The 19,790-nt window shown below is 38.1% G+C and overlaps 1 protein-coding gene across 15 annotated transcripts in view; it reads left to right on the top strand.

The window, feature by feature from the left end:
- The window catches only part of AGBL1 (AGBL carboxypeptidase 1), a 1,231,135-nt gene that overhangs the window by 616,071 nt on the left and 595,274 nt on the right, over positions 1–19,790 (top strand). For all 15 annotated transcript variants that reach the window (XR_014820420.1, XR_014820412.1, XR_014820416.1 and 12 more), the window contains one exon: positions 15,885–16,065. Coding sequence is in view for 9 of the 15 variants with exons in the window: in XM_084983081.1 (XP_084839207.1) it covers positions 15,885–16,065 (181 nt within the window). In the remaining 6 variants the exon portion in view is untranslated. The remainder of the gene's footprint in view (positions 1–15,884; positions 16,066–19,790) is intronic.

Raw genomic sequence — 19,790 nt, 5'->3', positions numbered from 1 at the left:
AAAAACGAATAATAGGGAAAAATACCCAATCAACCACAACAGAGACAAGATGGGAAAGAAAATAGATTATACAAAAGATGAATGAGGAGAAAATAATAAAGTGACAGAGTTAAATACACATATATGATTATTGTATTAAATGTAAATTGACTAAATATTCCATTTAAGAGAAGTAAAAATGGCTAGACTGAATAAAATATAATATTTGACTATGTGATATGGCTAAGAAATAAATACCTACTGAAAGATTATAGAAAGTTTGAAAGCAAGGAGATGGGAAATGATACACATTGTCAATACTAACCAAAAGAAATACAGCATAGCTGTACTAATATAGACAAAGGAGAAGCTAAGTTGAAATGCTTTAGTAGGAATAGAGGAATATCTTATGACAATAAAATGTCCAGTTAGGACAACACGACAATGATAAATCTGTTTTCAGTTAAAACATAGCTTCAAAATAAACAAAAATTGACAACCTTTTAAGGAGAAACAGACAAACCTAAAAGGGTCTTTGGAGATATTTAACATACTTCTCTCAGTATCTCATAGAATAAGAGACGTAATATCAAGTAAGAATATTGAAAATATGAATGATATGACTAGATATCAGATATGACCATCTGATCTAATCGGTGTAAATGGAGTATTGCACTCAACAGGATTCTTTTAAATACATGGATAACATTTATAAAATTCCATCATACACTGGGACAATGATCTAAATACCATTTCAAGTTCTTTGTAGAAGAACAAAAATATTGATACCAAGGAAAAAGAAAATTGAGCAGAAATAAATGAAAGAGAAAGCAACTATAAAATAAACATGTAATTTTTTTTTTTTTTTTTGGAAAAGACTAAAGGTGATATGCTCTCTTTGAGAATGATTAAGAATAAAAAGCTCCCCCGCCTCAGAAGGTTAGTCCCCGAGAAAGGGCCGGGCGATGCCTGGGTGGGGGCTGGGCACCGAGACCTCCGCCCAGGAGGTTAGTCCCCATGGGGGCGGGGCGGAGGGGAAACTGCTTGGGAGGTCTAGAAACCATTTGACAGGGCAGAGACTTCCTGGGAGACTAGAAAACAAAGCTGTTGCGGAGGAAGGGAACAATACTCCAGGGGCGGGGAAGTGGAAAGCCGCATCAGAGGGAACCTGGGAGAAGAGCCTGGTCTGCGCCCGTGCTGGGGAGGGGAGAGAAGAAGTGGTGGGTCCCCATAGAATACCCCCCACACCACAGCAAGCTTACAGGCCCACTAGCTAGCAGAAAGCTGTGCTTCCCAGTGCATTCCCTCCCCCCACCCCCGCCACCCCCTATGCTCTTGCCGAACCTGGGGCTGCCTGCGATCCAGGAGGGCTGGCCTCAACAATTGCCTGAAGCCTACCACCGCAGGGGCTGTCCCTGCACAGGCCTGCTTGCCCTTTGGAGGGGCTACACTTCCGCAGAGAAGCACCAAACACCACCAGCCCCCGAGAAAAGACCTGCAGCCCAGAAAAGCTAGAACAAGCCTAGCCAGGCCGTGAATAGATTGGCCTAATTCTCGGACGGTTTTTCTGAGTCGGGCTGCCCCGGGGAGGAGCCTCTTGGGTCTCCAACGGCCCTGCTACACGCCCAAGCCCCCAGGGGCTGCTGAGACCTAGTGGACCAGCTGCATAGGACTGCCAGCTCCAGGCAGGACCCCCTGCAGCCCAGAAAAGCTGCAACAAGCCTGGCCGAGTCGGGAAAAGATCTCAGACAGTCTTTCTGAGTCGGGCTGCCCTGGGGAGGAGCCTCTTGCGTTTCCAGTGGCCCTGCTACCCGCCCAAGCCCCCAGGGGGTGCCCCACTCCCGTGGAATAGCTACTCAGCACCACCAGCCCCCTGGAAGAGCCCCTGCAGCCCAGAAAAGCTGCAACAAGCTCGGCCAGACTGTGAAAAGATGCGCCTACATTCTCAGGCTGTCCTTCTGAGTTGGGCTGCCCTAGGGAAGAGCCTCTTAGGTTCTCAGTGACCCAGATAGCTGCTCCAGCCCCCAGGGGGTGCTGAACTCCTGAGGAGCAGCTGCCCAACACCGCCAACCCCCTGCAAGAACCCCACAGCCTAAAAACACCAGCGCAAGCTCTGCATGAGCAAGTGAAATCTGCTACCATCGTTGTTTGGACCTCCCAGTCCTGTCTGCCCTCAGGAACCCTCCTTTGCTTCAAAGAAACACTGTTAGCCCCATCAACACTCCAGAAAAGCCACACTGCCTCAAAAAAGATTGACCAACAACGACAGCCCTCAGGAAATATTCCACGGCAGTGACAAGGCAAACACTGCCCGATAACGGAGAGTACACCTACCTCGGGAGAAAGAAAACAACAAGCAAGATGAAGAAGCTGAGAAACCACCCCCAGTCAAACCAACAGGAGAACTCACCTAAAACAGTCAACAATGAAACAGATCTCTGCAGTCAGACAGACCTGGAGTTCAAAAGAGAAATAGTGAAAATACTGAAGGAATTAAGAGAAGATATGAACAGTAATGCAGATACCCTCAGAAAGGAACTAGAAAATATAATGAGGAGCCAAGAAAAACTAGAACATTCATTTGCAGAGATGCAAACTGAACTAAGGGCAGTAAAAACCAGAATGAATAATGCAGAAGAACGAATCAGTGATATGGAAGATAGAATAATGGAAATCACTCAATCCGGTCAACAGACAGAAAACCGAATCAAAAAACTGGAAAGCAATATAAGAGACCTATGGGACAATATAAAACGGGCCAATCTACGCATAATAGGAATTCCAGAAGGAGCAGAAAAAGATAAAGGGATGGAAAATATATTTGAAGAAATTATCAATGGAAACTTCCCAAATCTAAAGGATACTGGGTTCAAGATACAAGAAGCACAGAGGGTCCCAAACAAACTGAACCCAAACAGACCCACACCAAGACACATCATAATAAAAATGGCAAAAGTTAGTGATAAAGAGAGGATCCTAAAGGCAGCAAGAGAAAAGCAGAATGTTACCTACAAGGGAACCCCCATAAGAATATCAGCTGATTTCTCTACAGAGACACTACAGGCCAGGAGGGAATGGCAAGAGATATTTAAAGTGCTCAAAGGAAAAAATATGCAACCTAGAATACTCTATCCAGCAAGAATATCATTTAAAATAGAAGGGGAAATAAAAATTTTTCCCAACAAACAAAAACTAAAAGAATACAGCAACACAAAACCCAGGCTAAAAGAAACAGTGAAAGGCTTCTCTAAACCAAAAAGAAAGGAAGGAAAGGGAAGACAAAAGAAAAGAAAAAAAAAAGAAGAGGAAGAACTAGGACTGAGGAAACTGCAATCAGAGCAGTCAGTCAAATAAGCCAGCATACAGATTTAATCATGAACATGCTTCAAACAAAATAAGATTAAAAAGAAAAAAATAAAAAAGAGTCATCAAAACCATAAAATCTGGGCAAGGGATGTTAGGAAGTAAATAACCCTTTTTGTATGTTTGTATGTTTCTCTTCTTAATTTTAATATAGTAATGAAGTGTTTGAACTTACAGGACCATCAGGCTAAAACACACAATTATGGGAAGGGGTTAGCATACTTAAAAAACAGGGCAACTACAAGCCAAAACCAAATATTGCATTTGCAAAAAATGAAAAAAAAAACCACTCAAGCAGATAACAACAGGAGACCATCCAACCAAAAAAAAAAAAGAAAGGAAGAATGGAGAACCACAGAATCAACTGGAACATGAGGTTCAAATGGCAATAAATAATCATCTATCAATTATCACCTTAAATGTCAATGGACTGAATGCCCCAATCAAAAGACACAGAGTGGCTGAGTGGATAAAAAGACAAAAACCTTCAATATGCTGCCTATAAGAAACTCACCTTAGGACAAAAGATACATATAGATTGAAAGTGAAAGGGTGGGGAAAAATATTTCACGCCAATAGACAAGACAGAAAAGCAGGAGTCGCAACACTCATATCAGACAAAATAGACTTTAAAACAAAAGACATAAAGAAAGACAAAGAAGGACACTATTTAATGATTAAGGGATCCATCCAAGGAGAGAATGTTACTATCATCAACATATATGCCCCAAATACAGGAGCACCCAGATACATACAACAAATATTAACAGACATAAAGGGAGATATTGATGAGAATACAATCATAGTAGGAGACCTTAATACCCCCCTCACATCAATGGACAGATCCTCTAGACAGAAAACCAATAAAGCAACAGAGATCCTAAAGGAAACAATAGAAAAGTTAGACTTCATTGATATCTTCAGGACACTACATCCAAAAAAAGCAGAATACACATTCTTCTCAAATGCTCATGGAACATTCTCAAGAATCGACCACATATTGGGACACAAAGCTAATCTCAATAAATTTAGGAGCATAGAAATTATCTCAAGTATCTTCTCTGACCACAATGCCATGAAATTAGAAATCAACCATGGGAAAAGGAAAGAGAAAAAACCTACTCCATGGAGACTCAACAACATGCTACTAAAAAACCAATGGGTCAATGAGGAAATCAAGAAGGAAATTAAAAACTACCTTGAAACAAATGATAATGAAGACACAACCTCCCAAAATCTATGGGATGCTGCGAAAGCAGTGCTCAGAGGGAAATTTATAGCAATACAGGCCTTTCTCCCAAAAGAAGAAATTGACAACTTAACCCTCCACCTAAATGAATTAGAAAAAGAAGAACAAAAAAGTCCTAAAGTCAGCAGAAGGAAGGAAATTATAAAGATCAAAGAAGAAATCAATAAAATAGAGACTCAAAAAACAATAGAGAAAATTAATAAAACCAAGAGCTGGTTCTTTGAAAAGGTGAACAAAATTGATAAACCCCTGGCCAGACTCACTAAAAAGAGGAGAGAAAGAACCCAAATAACCAAAATTATAAATGAAAAAGGAGAAATCACAATGGATACAGCAGAAATACAAAAAACCATAAGAGAATACTATGAACAACTATACGGCAACAAGTTTGACAATCTGGAAGAAATGGACAATTTTCTAGAATCTTACAGGCTGCCAAAACTGAATCAAGAAGAAACAGACCAACTGAACAAACCGATCACTAGAAATGAAATTGAAGATGTCATAAAATCACTCCCTACAAATAAACGTCCAGGACCAGATGGCTTCACAGGTGAATTCTATCAAACATATAAAGAGGATCTGCTGCCCATCCTCCGTAAACTCTTTCAAAAGGTTGAAGAAGAAGGAATACTCCCAAAGACATTCTATGATGCCACCATCACCCTCATTCCAAAACCAGACAGAGATACCACCAAAAAAGAAAACTATCGGCCAATATCATTGATGAATATAGATGCAAAAATTCTCAACAAAATCTTAGCCAACCGAATCCAACAACATACCAAAAAAATTATACACCATGACCAGGTTGGGTTCATCCCAGGTTCACAAGGATGGTTCAACATACACAAATCAATCAGCATCATACACCACATTAACAAAAAAAAAGTCAAAAATCATATGATCATCTCAATAGACGCAGAAAAAGCATTTAACAAAGTCCAACATCCATTCATGATCAAGACCCTCACCCAAGTGGGTATAGAGGGAACATTCCTGAATATAATCAAAGCCATTTATGATAAACCTACAGCAAATATAATCCTCAATGGAGAAAAACTGAAAGCCTTCTCACTCAAATCTGGAACAAGACAGGGATGCCCACTCTCACCACTGCTCTTCAACATAGTTTTGGAAGTCCTAGCCACAGCAATTAGACAAACAAAAGAAATAAAAGGCATCCATATAGGAAGAGAAGAGATAAAACTGTCACTGTATGCAGATGACATGATACTATACATAGAAAACCCTAAGGACTCAACCTAAAAACTACTTGAACTGATTAATAAATTCAGCAAAGTAGCAGGATGTAAGATTCACATTCAGAAGTCAGTCGCATTTCTGTATACCAGCAATGAAACATTAGAAAAGGAATACAAAAATACGATACCTTTTAAAATTGTACCTCACAAAATCAAATACCTCGGAATACACCTGACCAAGGAGGTAAAGGACCTATATGCCGAGAACTATAAAACTTTAATCAAAGAATCAAAGAAGATGTAAAGAAATGGAAAGATATTCCATGTTCCTGGATGGGAAAATCAATATTGTAAAAAGGGCCATCCTACCCAAAGCAATCTACAGATTCAATGCAATCCCTATCAAATTACCCATGACATTTTTCACAGAACTAGAACAAACAATCCAAACATTTATATGGAACCACAAAAGACCCAGAATTGCCAAAGCAATCCTGAGAAACAAAAACCAAGCAGGAGGCATAACTCTCCCAGACTTCAAGAAATACTACAAAGCCACAGTCATCAGAACAGTGTGCGACTGGTACCAAAACAGACAGACAGACCAATGGAACAGAATAGAGAATCCAGAAATTAACCCTGACACCTATGGTCAATTAATCTTTGACAAGGGAGGCAAGAACATAAAATGGGAAAAAGAAAGTCTATTCAGCAAGCATTGCTGGGAAACCTGGACAGCTGCATGCAAAGCAATGAAACTAGAACACACCCTCACACCATGCACCAAAATAAACTCAAAATGGCTGAAAGACTTAAATATACGACAGGACACCATCAAACTCCTAGAAGAAAACATAGGCAAAACACTCTCTGACATCAACATTATGAATATTTTCTCAGGTCAGTCTCCCAAAGCAATAGAAACTAGAGCAAAAATAAATCCATGGGACCTCATCAAACTGAAAAGCTTTTGCACAGCAAAGGAAACCAAAAAGAAAAAAAGACAACTTACAGAATAGGAGAAAATAGTTTCAAATGATGATGCACCTGACAAGGGCTTAATCTCTAGAATATATAAGCAACTTATACAACCCAACAGCAAAAAAACCAATCAATCAATGGAAAAATGGGCAAAAGACCTGAATAGACATTTCTCCAAAGATATACAGATGGCCAACAAACACATGAAAAAATGCTCAACATCGCTGATTATAAGAGAAATGCAAATCAAAACTACCATGAGATACCACCTCACACCAGTCAGAATGGCCATCATTAATAAATCCACAAATAACAAGTGCTGGAGGGGCTGTGGAGAAAAGGGAACTCTCCTGCACTGTTGGTGGGAATCTAAACTGGTACAGCCACTATGGAGAACAGTTTGGAGATACCTTAGAAATCTATACATAGAACTTCCATATGACCCCACAATCCCACTCTTGGGCATCTATCTGGACAAAACTCTACTTAAAAGAGACACATGCACCCTCATGTTCATTGCAGCACTATTCACAATAGCCAGGACATGGAAACAACCCAAATGTCCATCGACAGAGGATTGGATTCGGAAGAGGTGGTATATATACGCAATGGAATACTACTCAGCCATACAAAAGAATGACATAATGCCATTTGCAGCAACATGGATGGAACTAGAGAATCTCATTCTGAGTGAAATGAGCCAGAAAGACAAAGGGAAATACCATATGATATCACTTGGAACTGGAATCTAATATCCAGCACAAATGAACATCTCCTCAGAAAAGAAAATCATGGACTTGGAGAAGAGACTTGTGGCTGCCTGATGGGAGGGGGAGGGAGTGGGAGGGATCGGGAGCTTGGGCTTATCAGACACAACTTAGAATAGATTTACAAGGAGATCCTGCTGAATAGCATTGAGAACTATGTCTAGATACTCATGTTGCAACAGAAGAAAGGGTGGGGGAAAAAATGTAATTGTAATGTATACATGTAAGGATAAGCTGACCCCCTTGCTGTACAGTGTGAAAATAAAAAAAAAAAAAAGAATAAAAAGCTCTAGTTCACAAATAAAAATAAGGACCTCCACCAAAGATTCTTAAATATAATAATTATTTAAAAACAACTTGACAGCAACAAATTTGAAAATACAACTTTCAATTACATTGAAATGTATAGTTACGAAACTGGTGAAGAAATAAATAGTTGAATTTTTATTACATAATTTTAATGCTTTTTAATAATTTGGTTGAATTATTATATAATTTGTGTTATTAAAATATTCAGAGAAAAAAAATTCTAGGCTTAAATGTCTTCACTGAGAAATTTTACCATAAATTTAAAGAAGAAAGATTTCTAATGTTCTAAAATCTTCGACAGAAAAGAAAAACGTGGCAATTCCTTCCAACTTTTCATGCCCTTGATATTTAAGTCTAAAAAAGACATTACAAGAAAGAAAAATTATCAGCCAGTCTCTCTCATCTATAGGAACATGGATGTAAAAATCCCGAGAAAACAACTGAATCCTGAATTACATAAAATAATAATATATCTTAATCAAATTGATTTATTTCAGGAATGGTAGACTGATACAACCTGAAAAAAATGTAAAAGAAAGTTCTGCCTAAGATTTGTTTCAAAATAATCTTGTGAGAGCTAGACTGGGAGTATAAATGAAACAAAAAATAGGTGGGAACTCATAGTGGTTGTAGCTGGGCAGTAAATATCTTTATGTGTATTCAAAGTTTTCTATAAAGGGAATAAAAGTAAATATATCAATGCAGTTCATCGCATTAACAGAATAAGGGTGACGATTATGTATCCATTTCAATAGAAGCTAAAAAATCACTTGAAATAATTTGACATAATTTAAGATCAAAAACTCTTAGCAAGAAGAACTAGAAGGAAACTTTTGTAATTTGTTAAGGGGTAATTTCAAAAGCCTTCATGGGGGAATGTTGCAAGCTTTCCTTCTGAGACTGGAAACAAGAAAAGCATTGCCACTATTACCAGTTCTATTTAATATAGTCTATCTAGTGTAATAAAATAGAGTTTTCCCATTCTCGTCTCTAGTGACACCTGGGCCAGATAATTTTTTGTTATGGGAGTCTGTCCTGTACATTATAGAGTGTTTAGTAACATCCCTGGCATAATACAAACCCAACAGAGGCCAGCAGATGCCAGTAGCATCCCACCCTCCAGTTGAAATAAATTCCTTAAGATTTGGAGAAGAAAAAATAAAAGTGCTATTGTTTACAGAAGATAAGACTGAATGTATAGACAATCCTAAAGGATATCATGTAGAGAAAACATGAATCTCAACCTTCACATCATATCATAATCCAAAATTAACTCACTAGACCTAATATAGATAGATTTAAATGTTAAACTTGGACTATAAATCTTTCAGAAGAAAATCGGGGTCACATTGAGTTAGGCAAAGATTTCTTAAATGGAACACCAAATATCCAAACCATGAAAGAGAAAAGAAAGGATAAATTTGATTTTGTCAAATTAACGAATCGTGCTTCAAAATACTTTGTCAAGAAAATGAAAAGATAAGCCAAAGACTGGAGAAGAATTTATAATCATCTGTTAAAGGATTCTATTTAGAATATATAGGAACACTTCAAACTCAATCATAAGACAACCCAATTTTAAAATGGGAAAAATATCTGAACAGACATTTCCCTTAAGAAAATATGACAGTGGCTAAAAAGTACATATGAAGATTCTCAACATCATGAGTCATCAGGGCAATGGAAAATTAAACAACAATTAGACCCTACTACCTTCACATTAGAATGACTGCAATGAAAAAGTCTGACAATATTAAGAGCTGGTCATTATTTCCATCAACTGGAACTCTCAAAATCTGCTGATGGGCATGCAGAGTGGTACAGACTCTTAAGGAAACAGTTTGGCAACACTTCTTAATACCCTACCATAATATTCTTACCATAATATGCAGAAATTCTACTTCCAGGTATTCACCTCAAAGGAAAATGTATCCATGATGATTTATAACACCTTGTTTCATATTAGCCCTAAACTGGAAATGACACAGATGCTTATCAACAGGTGAAGGGATATACAAATTGTGACATGTCCATTGCTACATAGTATATTGGAATATGAATCAGTGGCTAACAGGAAAAAAATATTGATAGCTGTAACAACATGAATGACTCAAAAGCATTATGCTAAGAAAATAAGACAGAAAGGTAATATGCTGTATGAATCAATTATGAAATTCTAGAGAAGACAATGCTATAGAGACAAAAAGCCAGAGAGTGGGGATGGGTTGAGGTGCAAAGGAAATGAGGGGGATTTTTGTGATGATAATAATGGTCTATATCATGGTCATAATGGTTTTACAGCACTGCATACATTTGTCAAAATTCATTGAATTGGAAAATTAAAATTGATAAAATTTATTGTATGTAAATGATGCCATAAATACATGCTGATTAAAATAGAGGGATGGAAGAATCGTTATATACTGATGCAGAATAATCTCCAAGACACATTAGTTAATGAAAAACACACAGTGCAAAAAATGCTCATAGCATGCTACCTTTGGTAAGAAGCATTAGCGTTATGTATATTAATGAATAAAATTTCTTCCCACCACACCTCTTTTCCAGTCTTCTCTTTCCCCAAATCTTCTTTCATAGACATTTCTTTTCCATTTCTGTTTTCTCGCCTCCCTCCCCAACCCCTTGCCCTATAGTCAGGGCATTTTTATCCCTCTCTTCTGGAGTTAAGGTCAAGTTAACTGACTTGACTTTTGAAGTCATGACATGCTCTTTTGGCCATTTCTCCTACCATCTTCAGCTCCAACAAGAACTCTCTTTTGATCACAACCTTGCAGAATGATTTTCCATGGTGCTTCCACAGCTTATAAGATTGTTTCCAAACTTCTTAGCGTGTGCTAAAAGGCCTGTTTAAAAGAAGGAAGTACAGACTTAGATTTGTAGCATCACTCCCCTTTCACCCACCATATAGCTAGTGTTTCAGTCACATAAAATCACATCACTCTTCTTTAGAGACTATGTGCTTTACAACCTTGTTATTTTCCAAATACATCTGCTTAGCCCTTTTCTCTCATCTCCCTCCTTTCTTTTTTTCATCTAGCAAACTCTGACTCAAACTGGATGAACCAGATCAAATGTCACCTCTTCTGTGGAAATCCATTAAAATTTTTTTTTCTCTTCTGTGGTTTACTACTATTGGACAATACTTTGCCTTTATGAAAACTGACAATGATTGCTATTTTCTGAAGAGACAAAAATTCTAGATTGGAATAAAGAGGACATAAAAATGACTCAAGTGGCCTCCACTGGCAGATGTGCCTCTGTGTATAGATACTTTTAAGTAGCTACAATTAAACACAAATGGGATCCATTATGATGCAAAGCTCTCCCTTATATTTTTTCACTTATCATTATGTGACATATATCTTATTGTGTCATCAGAAAGAAATCTATGTGCCATTTTAATAGTTGCATAGTATTCTGTTTTATGTATCATTTCCTTAACTAATTTCCTGTGGATGCACATTTAAGTCATTTTCGGTTGCTTGCATTACCATAAATAATGTCATAATGAGCATTCCACTGTGCTTTGAAAATGTCTTGACATATGTCCTTGATCACATTGGATCATAATTATCTGTGGGCCTGTCTTCCCCACCAGAGTATTATTAGGTCCCTGAGGGCAAAAATCCTCATTTCTTTTAGAATCTCCAGAACCTTACAGAGTGCCAGGAGGAGCTTAATATATATTGTTGAAAGAAAGAAGGAATAAATGAATGAATGTTTCTATAGTTGGATACACGTGTGTATCATCACACGTGTCTTCAGTTCTTACTCAGTTTTCCATTGGCCTTGAGCCTATTATCTCTCAGGCATTATACAATCCTGTACTTGTTTCTAACAAGTGTCATTACCACTAACATAAATCCAATATGTAGCTTTAAGAATTAGAATATTGCTAAACCCTGACTCCCCCCATACATTTTGGTGGCCTCTGGAATAGATTTTATAAATGGCTGAGAAAGAAAAGGCAGATACCTGACACTCCTTGCCCTACCCTAAGCAAAAATGAGTTATTAAAACTGAAATTGTCAGGTACAAGAAAGAACACATAGTATGTATGTTGCATATTCTTTACAGCTGTTGTCTATTATGGGTTCTCTGGAGCACAATTTGCTGCTACAATTGAGTGGTCCCCTAAGTTTAACTCAGCAATATGACTGCAAAATTGCCTTAAATCACAGAGAGGAAGTGAGGAAATCAACTAGAAATGGCTAAAATGCTGCTTCTGCTTATGTCTTCATGAGAACCAACAGTTTTCCCTCTTTGCTTCTTCAGAATGCTCAGAACAGCGTATTGGGTCTTGTGGTATATTGCAGTCTAGCAGATTATCAACCTGAGTCTCCAATGGGACGAAGAATGTCATTGATATCTCTTTGCAAAGGCTGCATTAAGCATATTGGCTAATGCACTGCATTTCACTGGCTATCAGGCAATGCAACTCAACTGGCCCAGACAATGCAGAGTGTTCAGTCGATGTTGAACATTTATAAGAACTTAAGCTATTTTTTAATTTTTTCTTGCTGGACCCGAAGCACTTCCTATTGTTGTTCAATATGCTGTAAATGAACATAGTTCAAAAAACACAAAGAGAGTGATAGGGAATTATAGAACTGAAAATAGGCTACTGATTGGGTACAGATTCATCAAGCCTCTTTATTTCTCAACAAGCTTTTTTTTTTTGGAATGCCAATAGAGCTTGCTTTGGAGGGAGTGAAAGTGACTGTGAGCAAATGACAAAGTGGGAAAATTGACCTTCGACTAACTTCAATTGTGCTCAGCTAGCTATCTGTACATCTCTCCATCCCTCCCTGATATGTTTACTTAGTAAAGTCCAGTTAGTAAACTGTTTGTCTTACATACAGACACCCAATCTAATACTCAGATTCTTCAGAAACTTACATAGTTCATCTCAGGGAGCAAATGATGGGGCTAGAATTTGAACTCTGGAAATAGAACTCTAAAAGTTGTTCTCTACTCCAGTAGGTCATGTTGCCTCTGATTAAACAAATGTTATCTACATAAATGTTAGAATTATTTTTTGAAGCTGAAAAGCCATCATTCTCTATTTCTTAAAATAGTTGTTCTCAACTGTGGTTTGTATTTTTTTTTATTTTTTTTTCCTCTGGGACACACATGACAAATATTCTCATTACAACTATCTCTTTCACTCTTTTCTCCACTATCCAGAAAGCATACTTTGATGCATGCTATTCGAGATAACCTTATTATAAGAATGACTTTTACCTGATCTTATATTTACATAATTTAGACTAGAGTCTAAGAAGATGTAGCAGAATGTGACTGCATTTGCCTAGCCAAATTGTGGGTTTTTGGTCTCAAATATCCAGAGGCACTGAAGAAGCTAGTGAAAGTGCAGGGTAGCTGCTTAAGAGATTTTTTTTCAAGAACCCAGGCTCTTTCTACCTTTCTGGTCACCATCTTATCATGTGACTTTGATTCTCAAATTGGCTTCTTCTCCTGAAAGTATCATGTCTATGTTCCAGGGAGGAAGAAAGGAGATACAAGAATACGAGATAAGAGACAAAAACCATGAAGGCATTTGTTGGGTGAAACTGTGCCTTTTAATCACTTTTCAGGAAAGATTCACCCTCTGCTACCATTTCCATCTCATTGTCCACAACTCCCTGTCATATGGCTACTCCTACCTACAAGAAAATACACAAAGCTAGGTGTTTTGATTTGGACACTTTTTAAACCCCCCAAATCAGGAGTCTGGTAGTAGGAAAGAAGGCCAGCAACCAGCATTTTGTACGATATGTATATATGTATATTTCTGTGTATATCTATGTAATGTATATTTATAAATGTTTATAAATATATATATCCACAGAGCAAACATTTACACTTTTATTAGTAACCAATAATTCTGTAATAGATCTCATTGTAGGTCATAGCATCCCATGAAGACATTGACTCCATAGATGAGAACTCCTGATCTGCAGAATAAAGTGCAAACCCCTAAACAAAATATATAAGGAAGGATTTTACCAGTTTTACACCAGCCCATTTTTCTACAATGAGCTCCCACTTCCAGTCCTTTGCTTCAGCCACTCATAGCTTTTCTTTATGCTTGAACACACTGGCTTTTCACTTCTCTGTGTTCTTTGCGGGTATCTTTTCCTTTGCTTGGAAGACCCTTCCTCACCTTCTCGCTCTGGGTAGATGATACTTACTCTGCAGCGCTCAGTCTAAATAGCATCACATCTCTGGAAATGTCCTTCCCTCTCTTAGTCAGATCTACTTTTGGTGCTTTATATACACCTCCACTAGCTCACTTGTCATTATTTGCTTGCATGTTTGTCACTATCAACAAATGCTTTGGCCTTTTACAGAACAAGGGCTATAATAGATTCAAATTTTTTTCTATCCAGTGCCTCCTACAATTCTTGGAGTACATTCAAGACACCTGCTTAAGAAAAAATATAACTGAATACTATCCCCAATATATAAAGGAACTACAAGGGGAAGTAACTTGCTCTCACTATAGTCAGTAAAAATACATGAATATATATATGCCCCTTAAACCTGAATCTCATTGGCTGTTGACAGAGGGGTTTTTTTTTGTTTTGTTTTAATTGATGACAATAGTAATATAATTCAGTAACTAAAAGCTTATTTCTCTTTATCTTCTATTACTTATACTTTATGTGTTATTGAGAGTTATTCAGTTTTGTCCTCCTTTGTACAGAAATAAAGACACCATTTTTTTCCCTCAGAAAGAATGCTGTTTAAGGGAAACAAGACATATTTATCTCATGGTTAAATATTTAACTCATATGATTTGAATGACCAGGAATAAAATTTCTAGTCTAACTCTTAGGCTGTTTATTAGCTAAGATATTTATTCTTGGAAAAATTCAATTCTTATCAGCAGAGCTGGTTTAGAAGCTATTAGGAATTGAGTGAGGGTACAGAGGAAAAGAGTCCACATTGGACAGAGGGTTAGAGCAGACAAGGTCTAGCTTGTTTGATGCCATATTTGTTTAATATTACTAACTTGTTTGTTTAATGTACTAACACATTTGTTTAATGATACTAACTTGTTTAATAGCTTGTTTGATACCATATATCCCCCCTTCTTCTCCAAATGTATGGGGACCAACCTCGCTAATCAATCAAATGAACCCAGATGTAGTCTAAGAATAGGTCTCAACACAACAATGCTCCATGTGTCTTTTATCAGCAAAGAAAGGCTGATAAGTCTATCTTTCTCTTATCAATGCATTCTTCATAAGATCTCTTCATGTCAGTATACTCCCTGTGATTGGAAGAGAGTGTTCTCTTGATTTCTTCTGCAAAATGAAGGAAGTATTGCAACTCCAAGTTTGAGCTTCCAGGACCTTTCCTCTTCTGTGAAATCGCTGGAGGATTGGGTCCAGTGTCATAAAGTCAATCATAAAGTTCACAATACAGTTTCAGTACTTGACTCCTCTTTCTCTGGGGAATGAGAGGGTCCATTCTAACCCCAGACTTTATAATTGAGAAAGCTAGGAGCTAACAGGTACATACTGAATAGCAAGCAATGCACCCAATATTTTATAATTACATCCTTTTTGTTTTTATAATAGCTGCAGGAGGTCAATACCATTGCCCTCATTTTACAGATGAGGAAACAGCCTGGGGAGAATTCAGACATTTGGAAGATAAGATCCAATCTCAGATCTGTGACATCCAGCATCTTGCTATTGGGCTTGAAGAGTAAATTATTTCTTTGATGATCTTGCTAAAATCTGATTCCTGGATTCTTTTTATGCCACTAGGTGCTTATGCTTTTGATAACAGCCTCAAGCTTTACCTTTACACTCTCTTGAGTCTTGCAGACCATAGAGGCAGATGGAACTTGGGCAAATGTACATTAGATATGTATTAAACAATCAACCCACTTTAGACTTCATGCCATTCAGGTGTAATTCTGGATTCCTGGAGATTATTTTGGTGAAAATGGAAGGTATATTTAGGTTTAATTGTCTCATGTCTCTTCTTCTCTAGGGCAGCGCCCATACCAGGTGATTACTGCTCGAGTTCATCCAGGGGAGAGCAATGCCAGCTGGATGATGAAGGGGACCTTGGAGTTCCTGGTCAGCAGTGACCCTGTGGCTCAGCTCTTGAGAGAAAGCTTCATTTTCAAGATCATCCCCATGCTCAACCCAGATGGTGTCATCAACGGCAAGTATGTCAGGCACCAGCTCAGCCTAACCTGCATTTATGTTATCATAGTAACACATTGTTTTTTGGCCCCATGGGTTTGATTGAAGAGGTCTTGTTACTGTGGCAGGGATCACTTCTCTTGGGTTCTGCTACCTCATACAAACAACAATATAATCTTCATACACATGGATGTTAATCTCAGAGTTTCTTTGAATAGAAAGGTATAGACTCACAGGCAATAAATAACAGAGGGATACTTAGAAATAATCTAATTTAACACTCTACTTTTAAAAAAGAGGGGGGTTGGTGTCCATGATAATCAAATAACTTCTGCCGATTACTTGGTGGGTTAGTGTCAAAGGGCTCATACTGTGATTTCCTTGACCTGAAGACCAATGCTTTTATTTGCTTACTTATATTTACTACAGATAAATCTTTATTCTTGTTGTATTTTACTGGATTCTGGTTACAGTTATAATAAGGTGTCACTTTATTTAAATCGAGTGGCTGAAATTGTTTAAAAAAAAATGGCTGTGGAATGACCAGAAGTGGAATGCCTGAAAAATGGTTAACTAAAAAGAGAGAAGATTGCGGTACTGTTTCTCCCGGCCCAGCTCCTACATGACCTGAGAATTTTTAAAGGGAAGGATGAATTCCAGTGTTGGAAGGGGTCAGGGTGTTCAGAGTTTGTGAGCTGAGGCCCAGACATCAGAGCAGGTTCCCAAAGTCACACAGCCAGAAGGTTGAGGGTGAGAGTGACAGGATTAACATTCCAAAATATCTGCCTTGATCTGTGGAAAAGAACAGAGACCCTTCCTATGGTAATAAATGATTCTTTTTTACTGTGGGATTGGACATTGGTATCTTATGGAAAAAAAAAATAAGATTGAAAGGAAAAATAATTTAAAAAGCTTAAAATACAAAAGAAGTTACCATTTAAAATATCAGTGTTAAAGAGGCAAAGGCACATGCTTAGAAAACTGAGAAAATAAAACAGTATTAAAAACATGAAACAGGGAGTTCCTGTCATGGCTCAGTGGTTGACGAATCCGACTAGGAACCATGAGGTTGTGGTTTCAATCCCTGGTCTTGCTCAGTGGGTTAAGGATCTGGTGTTGCTGTGAGCTGTGGTGTAGGTCGCAGATGTGGCTTGGATCCTACATTGCTGTGGCTGTGGTGTAGGCTGGCAGCTACAGCTCCGATTGGACCCCTGGCCTGGGAACCTTCACATGCCACGGGAGCAGCCCTAGAAAAGGCAAAAAAAAAACCCAAAAAATAAAAAAATAATAAAAAAGATGAAACAGAAGAGATAAAATTAGAATTATAAAGAAATACAAAAAAGAAAAGAAAAATTTCAGAGACAAAATTACTTAAAAGATAAATAAGAAAATGTTTTAAGAAATATGAAATAGCAATTTCTTTCATTAAAACTAAATAAATGTTAAATGACTGAGAATAGACTAGCTTCAAAGGATAAACACAAGAAGAATATTGATAAGGTTAAAAGTTAAAAAATGTGAAGATAATAAAATATAAAAGAGGATCAGAATAAATCTCAAATGATAAATATGTTAAACTATGCCAAAATGCAAACGGGTTAAAGCTGAACACTGTAAAAATAAAATTTCAATAGATATATTAACAAAATGGAACAGAGATAAGTTGGTAAGGAGGGCGTCTAAGAGTTCTAACAGTTGCCTGGTTCTGTAGCTCCCAGACCTCTTTTTTTTCCTGATGGAACTTATTGGTGGGCAGAGAGCAGGGTCCTTCCTCTTTGCATATGGTGATTTGTGGGTCTCCAAGCACATGTAATTGGGGGGGGGGAGGTCCTTCAGCAGGTGCCATCAATCAGGTCTCTGGCAGAAATCATGCATCTTAGATCTCAAGCTGGACAAAGCCTTAAATCAATGTCCTTTCCTTGTCCTCAGAACTAAGCTGGCTCATACCGTGCATTTCCTCAGTTCTGGAGATCAGCTCCAGGGCATCAGTGAATGGCTCCCCTCTGCCTGAGGGGGCAAGGATTTTACCAGCAAGCTTACTTTGCCTAAATGGATGGAAAACAGTTATGCAAGCCATCTTGGGGGGCATGGCCCTATTTTACCATTTTCTCATCCAACTGGCTCTTTTCTGAAGCTATGTGTTCCATGGAATTGTCTGGGTCTGGTAGAGAATGGAAAGAGCACTGGGTTCAAAGGCATACTGGCTTGGAGTATTGGCTATTTCCCTGACCTACTCAATTTTCTCTTCTGTTGGAAGACAAAGCTCCCCATTGACCTGCCTGGGTAAAGGTCTTATAAGCCCAAGGTAATAGTCACGGTCTGGGATAAATACTGTAGTTTCTTCAATGTCAAATGCTCACACCTCTGGATCAGAGGGTTGATCCAGGTCTTTGGTTGAAAGGTTAATGTGGTCTTAGTCACTGAGCATTTTTCTGGCCAGCACACACATTATTTCCTGCTCACAGCTGGTTGCTTTGGGTTCCCTAATGGCAAGCCAGCTTCTTCTCTGTGACACCACCATTCATCATCGTTATCATTATTTATTATGACTAAATTACCCTTTTTATTTATATAGCATATTTCATCATGGAGCTCAAGGCACTTCATAGGTTACTTGGATCACCCAAACAATTTTAGCTTAAAGGGATTTGGATATCATAGCATTATTCTACTGAAAGGGAAAATCTACAGGTCATAGCACATCATTACCAAAAGGCCAGACTGTTATGGAATCATAACATCTCACAATAAAAGGGCTTAGAAGTCTCAGCTCATGAACCCATCTTAGAACATACCTAACACATTGTTTATCTAACTTCTCCTTAGGTCCTTCCTTGGCATTTCATTCCAGGATATGCCCATTGCATAGTGTACAGTTGACTAGATTTGTTTTTCTGTGTTTTGATCTTTGCCTTGTGATTTACTCACTTTGCCTACAATGTGCAAAAAACAAGGGTAAGATCTAACCCATTTTATATATCTTGACCTCTCCTTTAGGAATTCCTTTACAAGTCCAACGCAGTTCACCTAAATATTGCTCATGTGATTTCATTTTTGGTGTTCTGATTGTCATTAATCTTCTTTGGACACATTCCTATTCTTAAAGTTAACAGAACTGCACTGTGTGTGGTCTGGCCAGCAAAGAGACAAGCTTCGCCTAAAGATTAGAGAGCCTAAACCTGAACTTGGCACTTAACCTTAAAGCAAGAAAACCTGTGCTTTTCTTTAATAAGAAATCCGGGTCCCCCACGGAGTGTGCAAAACTGTGTAAAGAGAAGTTTCCTTGTGTGGCAATGGTAATGGAGCCTTTGAGGATGGCTGGGAGGTTTTGATAGCAGTTATTGGGGAAACAAAGCCAGAATTTTTGAGCAAAAATAGAGTGTCTTGCCAAACCAAAGATCTCTTAGCAACACATGGCTACAACAGGAAAACAAAATGCAAAGATGATTTCCAAAAGAAACAATCTACCCTCTTGTTGGCCTGGTGGCTTGTATTGACTGGGCTGAGTTCTGAGTAATCTAGGAGGACGGATGCAGTGATCCCCTGACTCTTGTAATTCTTTCCAACACAGGATAAAAGAACAGGCGGACAACTAGTTGGGTTAGAATAGACTGATAATGGCAACTGGATTAGAGTGGGGAGTGGGGAGAAGACAGGTGATACCAAAAATGCTGAAAAGGTTGACATGACAAATAAGTGAAGTAGAGGAAGAAATCTAGGATGATTCCCAATTTGGGGACTTTGGTTG

This window comes from Sus scrofa, chromosome 1 (assembly GCF_054392235.1).
Source record: "Sus scrofa isolate SSC_HxYL_T2T_F1_AM1 chromosome 1, Sscrofa_HxYL_maternal_Yorkshire_Landrace_v2.0, whole genome shotgun sequence".
Taxonomy (NCBI): domain Eukaryota; kingdom Metazoa; phylum Chordata; class Mammalia; order Artiodactyla; family Suidae; genus Sus; species Sus scrofa.
The sequence above is the reverse complement of the archived record's forward strand: the minus strand, read 5'-3'. Positions and strand labels throughout refer to the sequence as shown.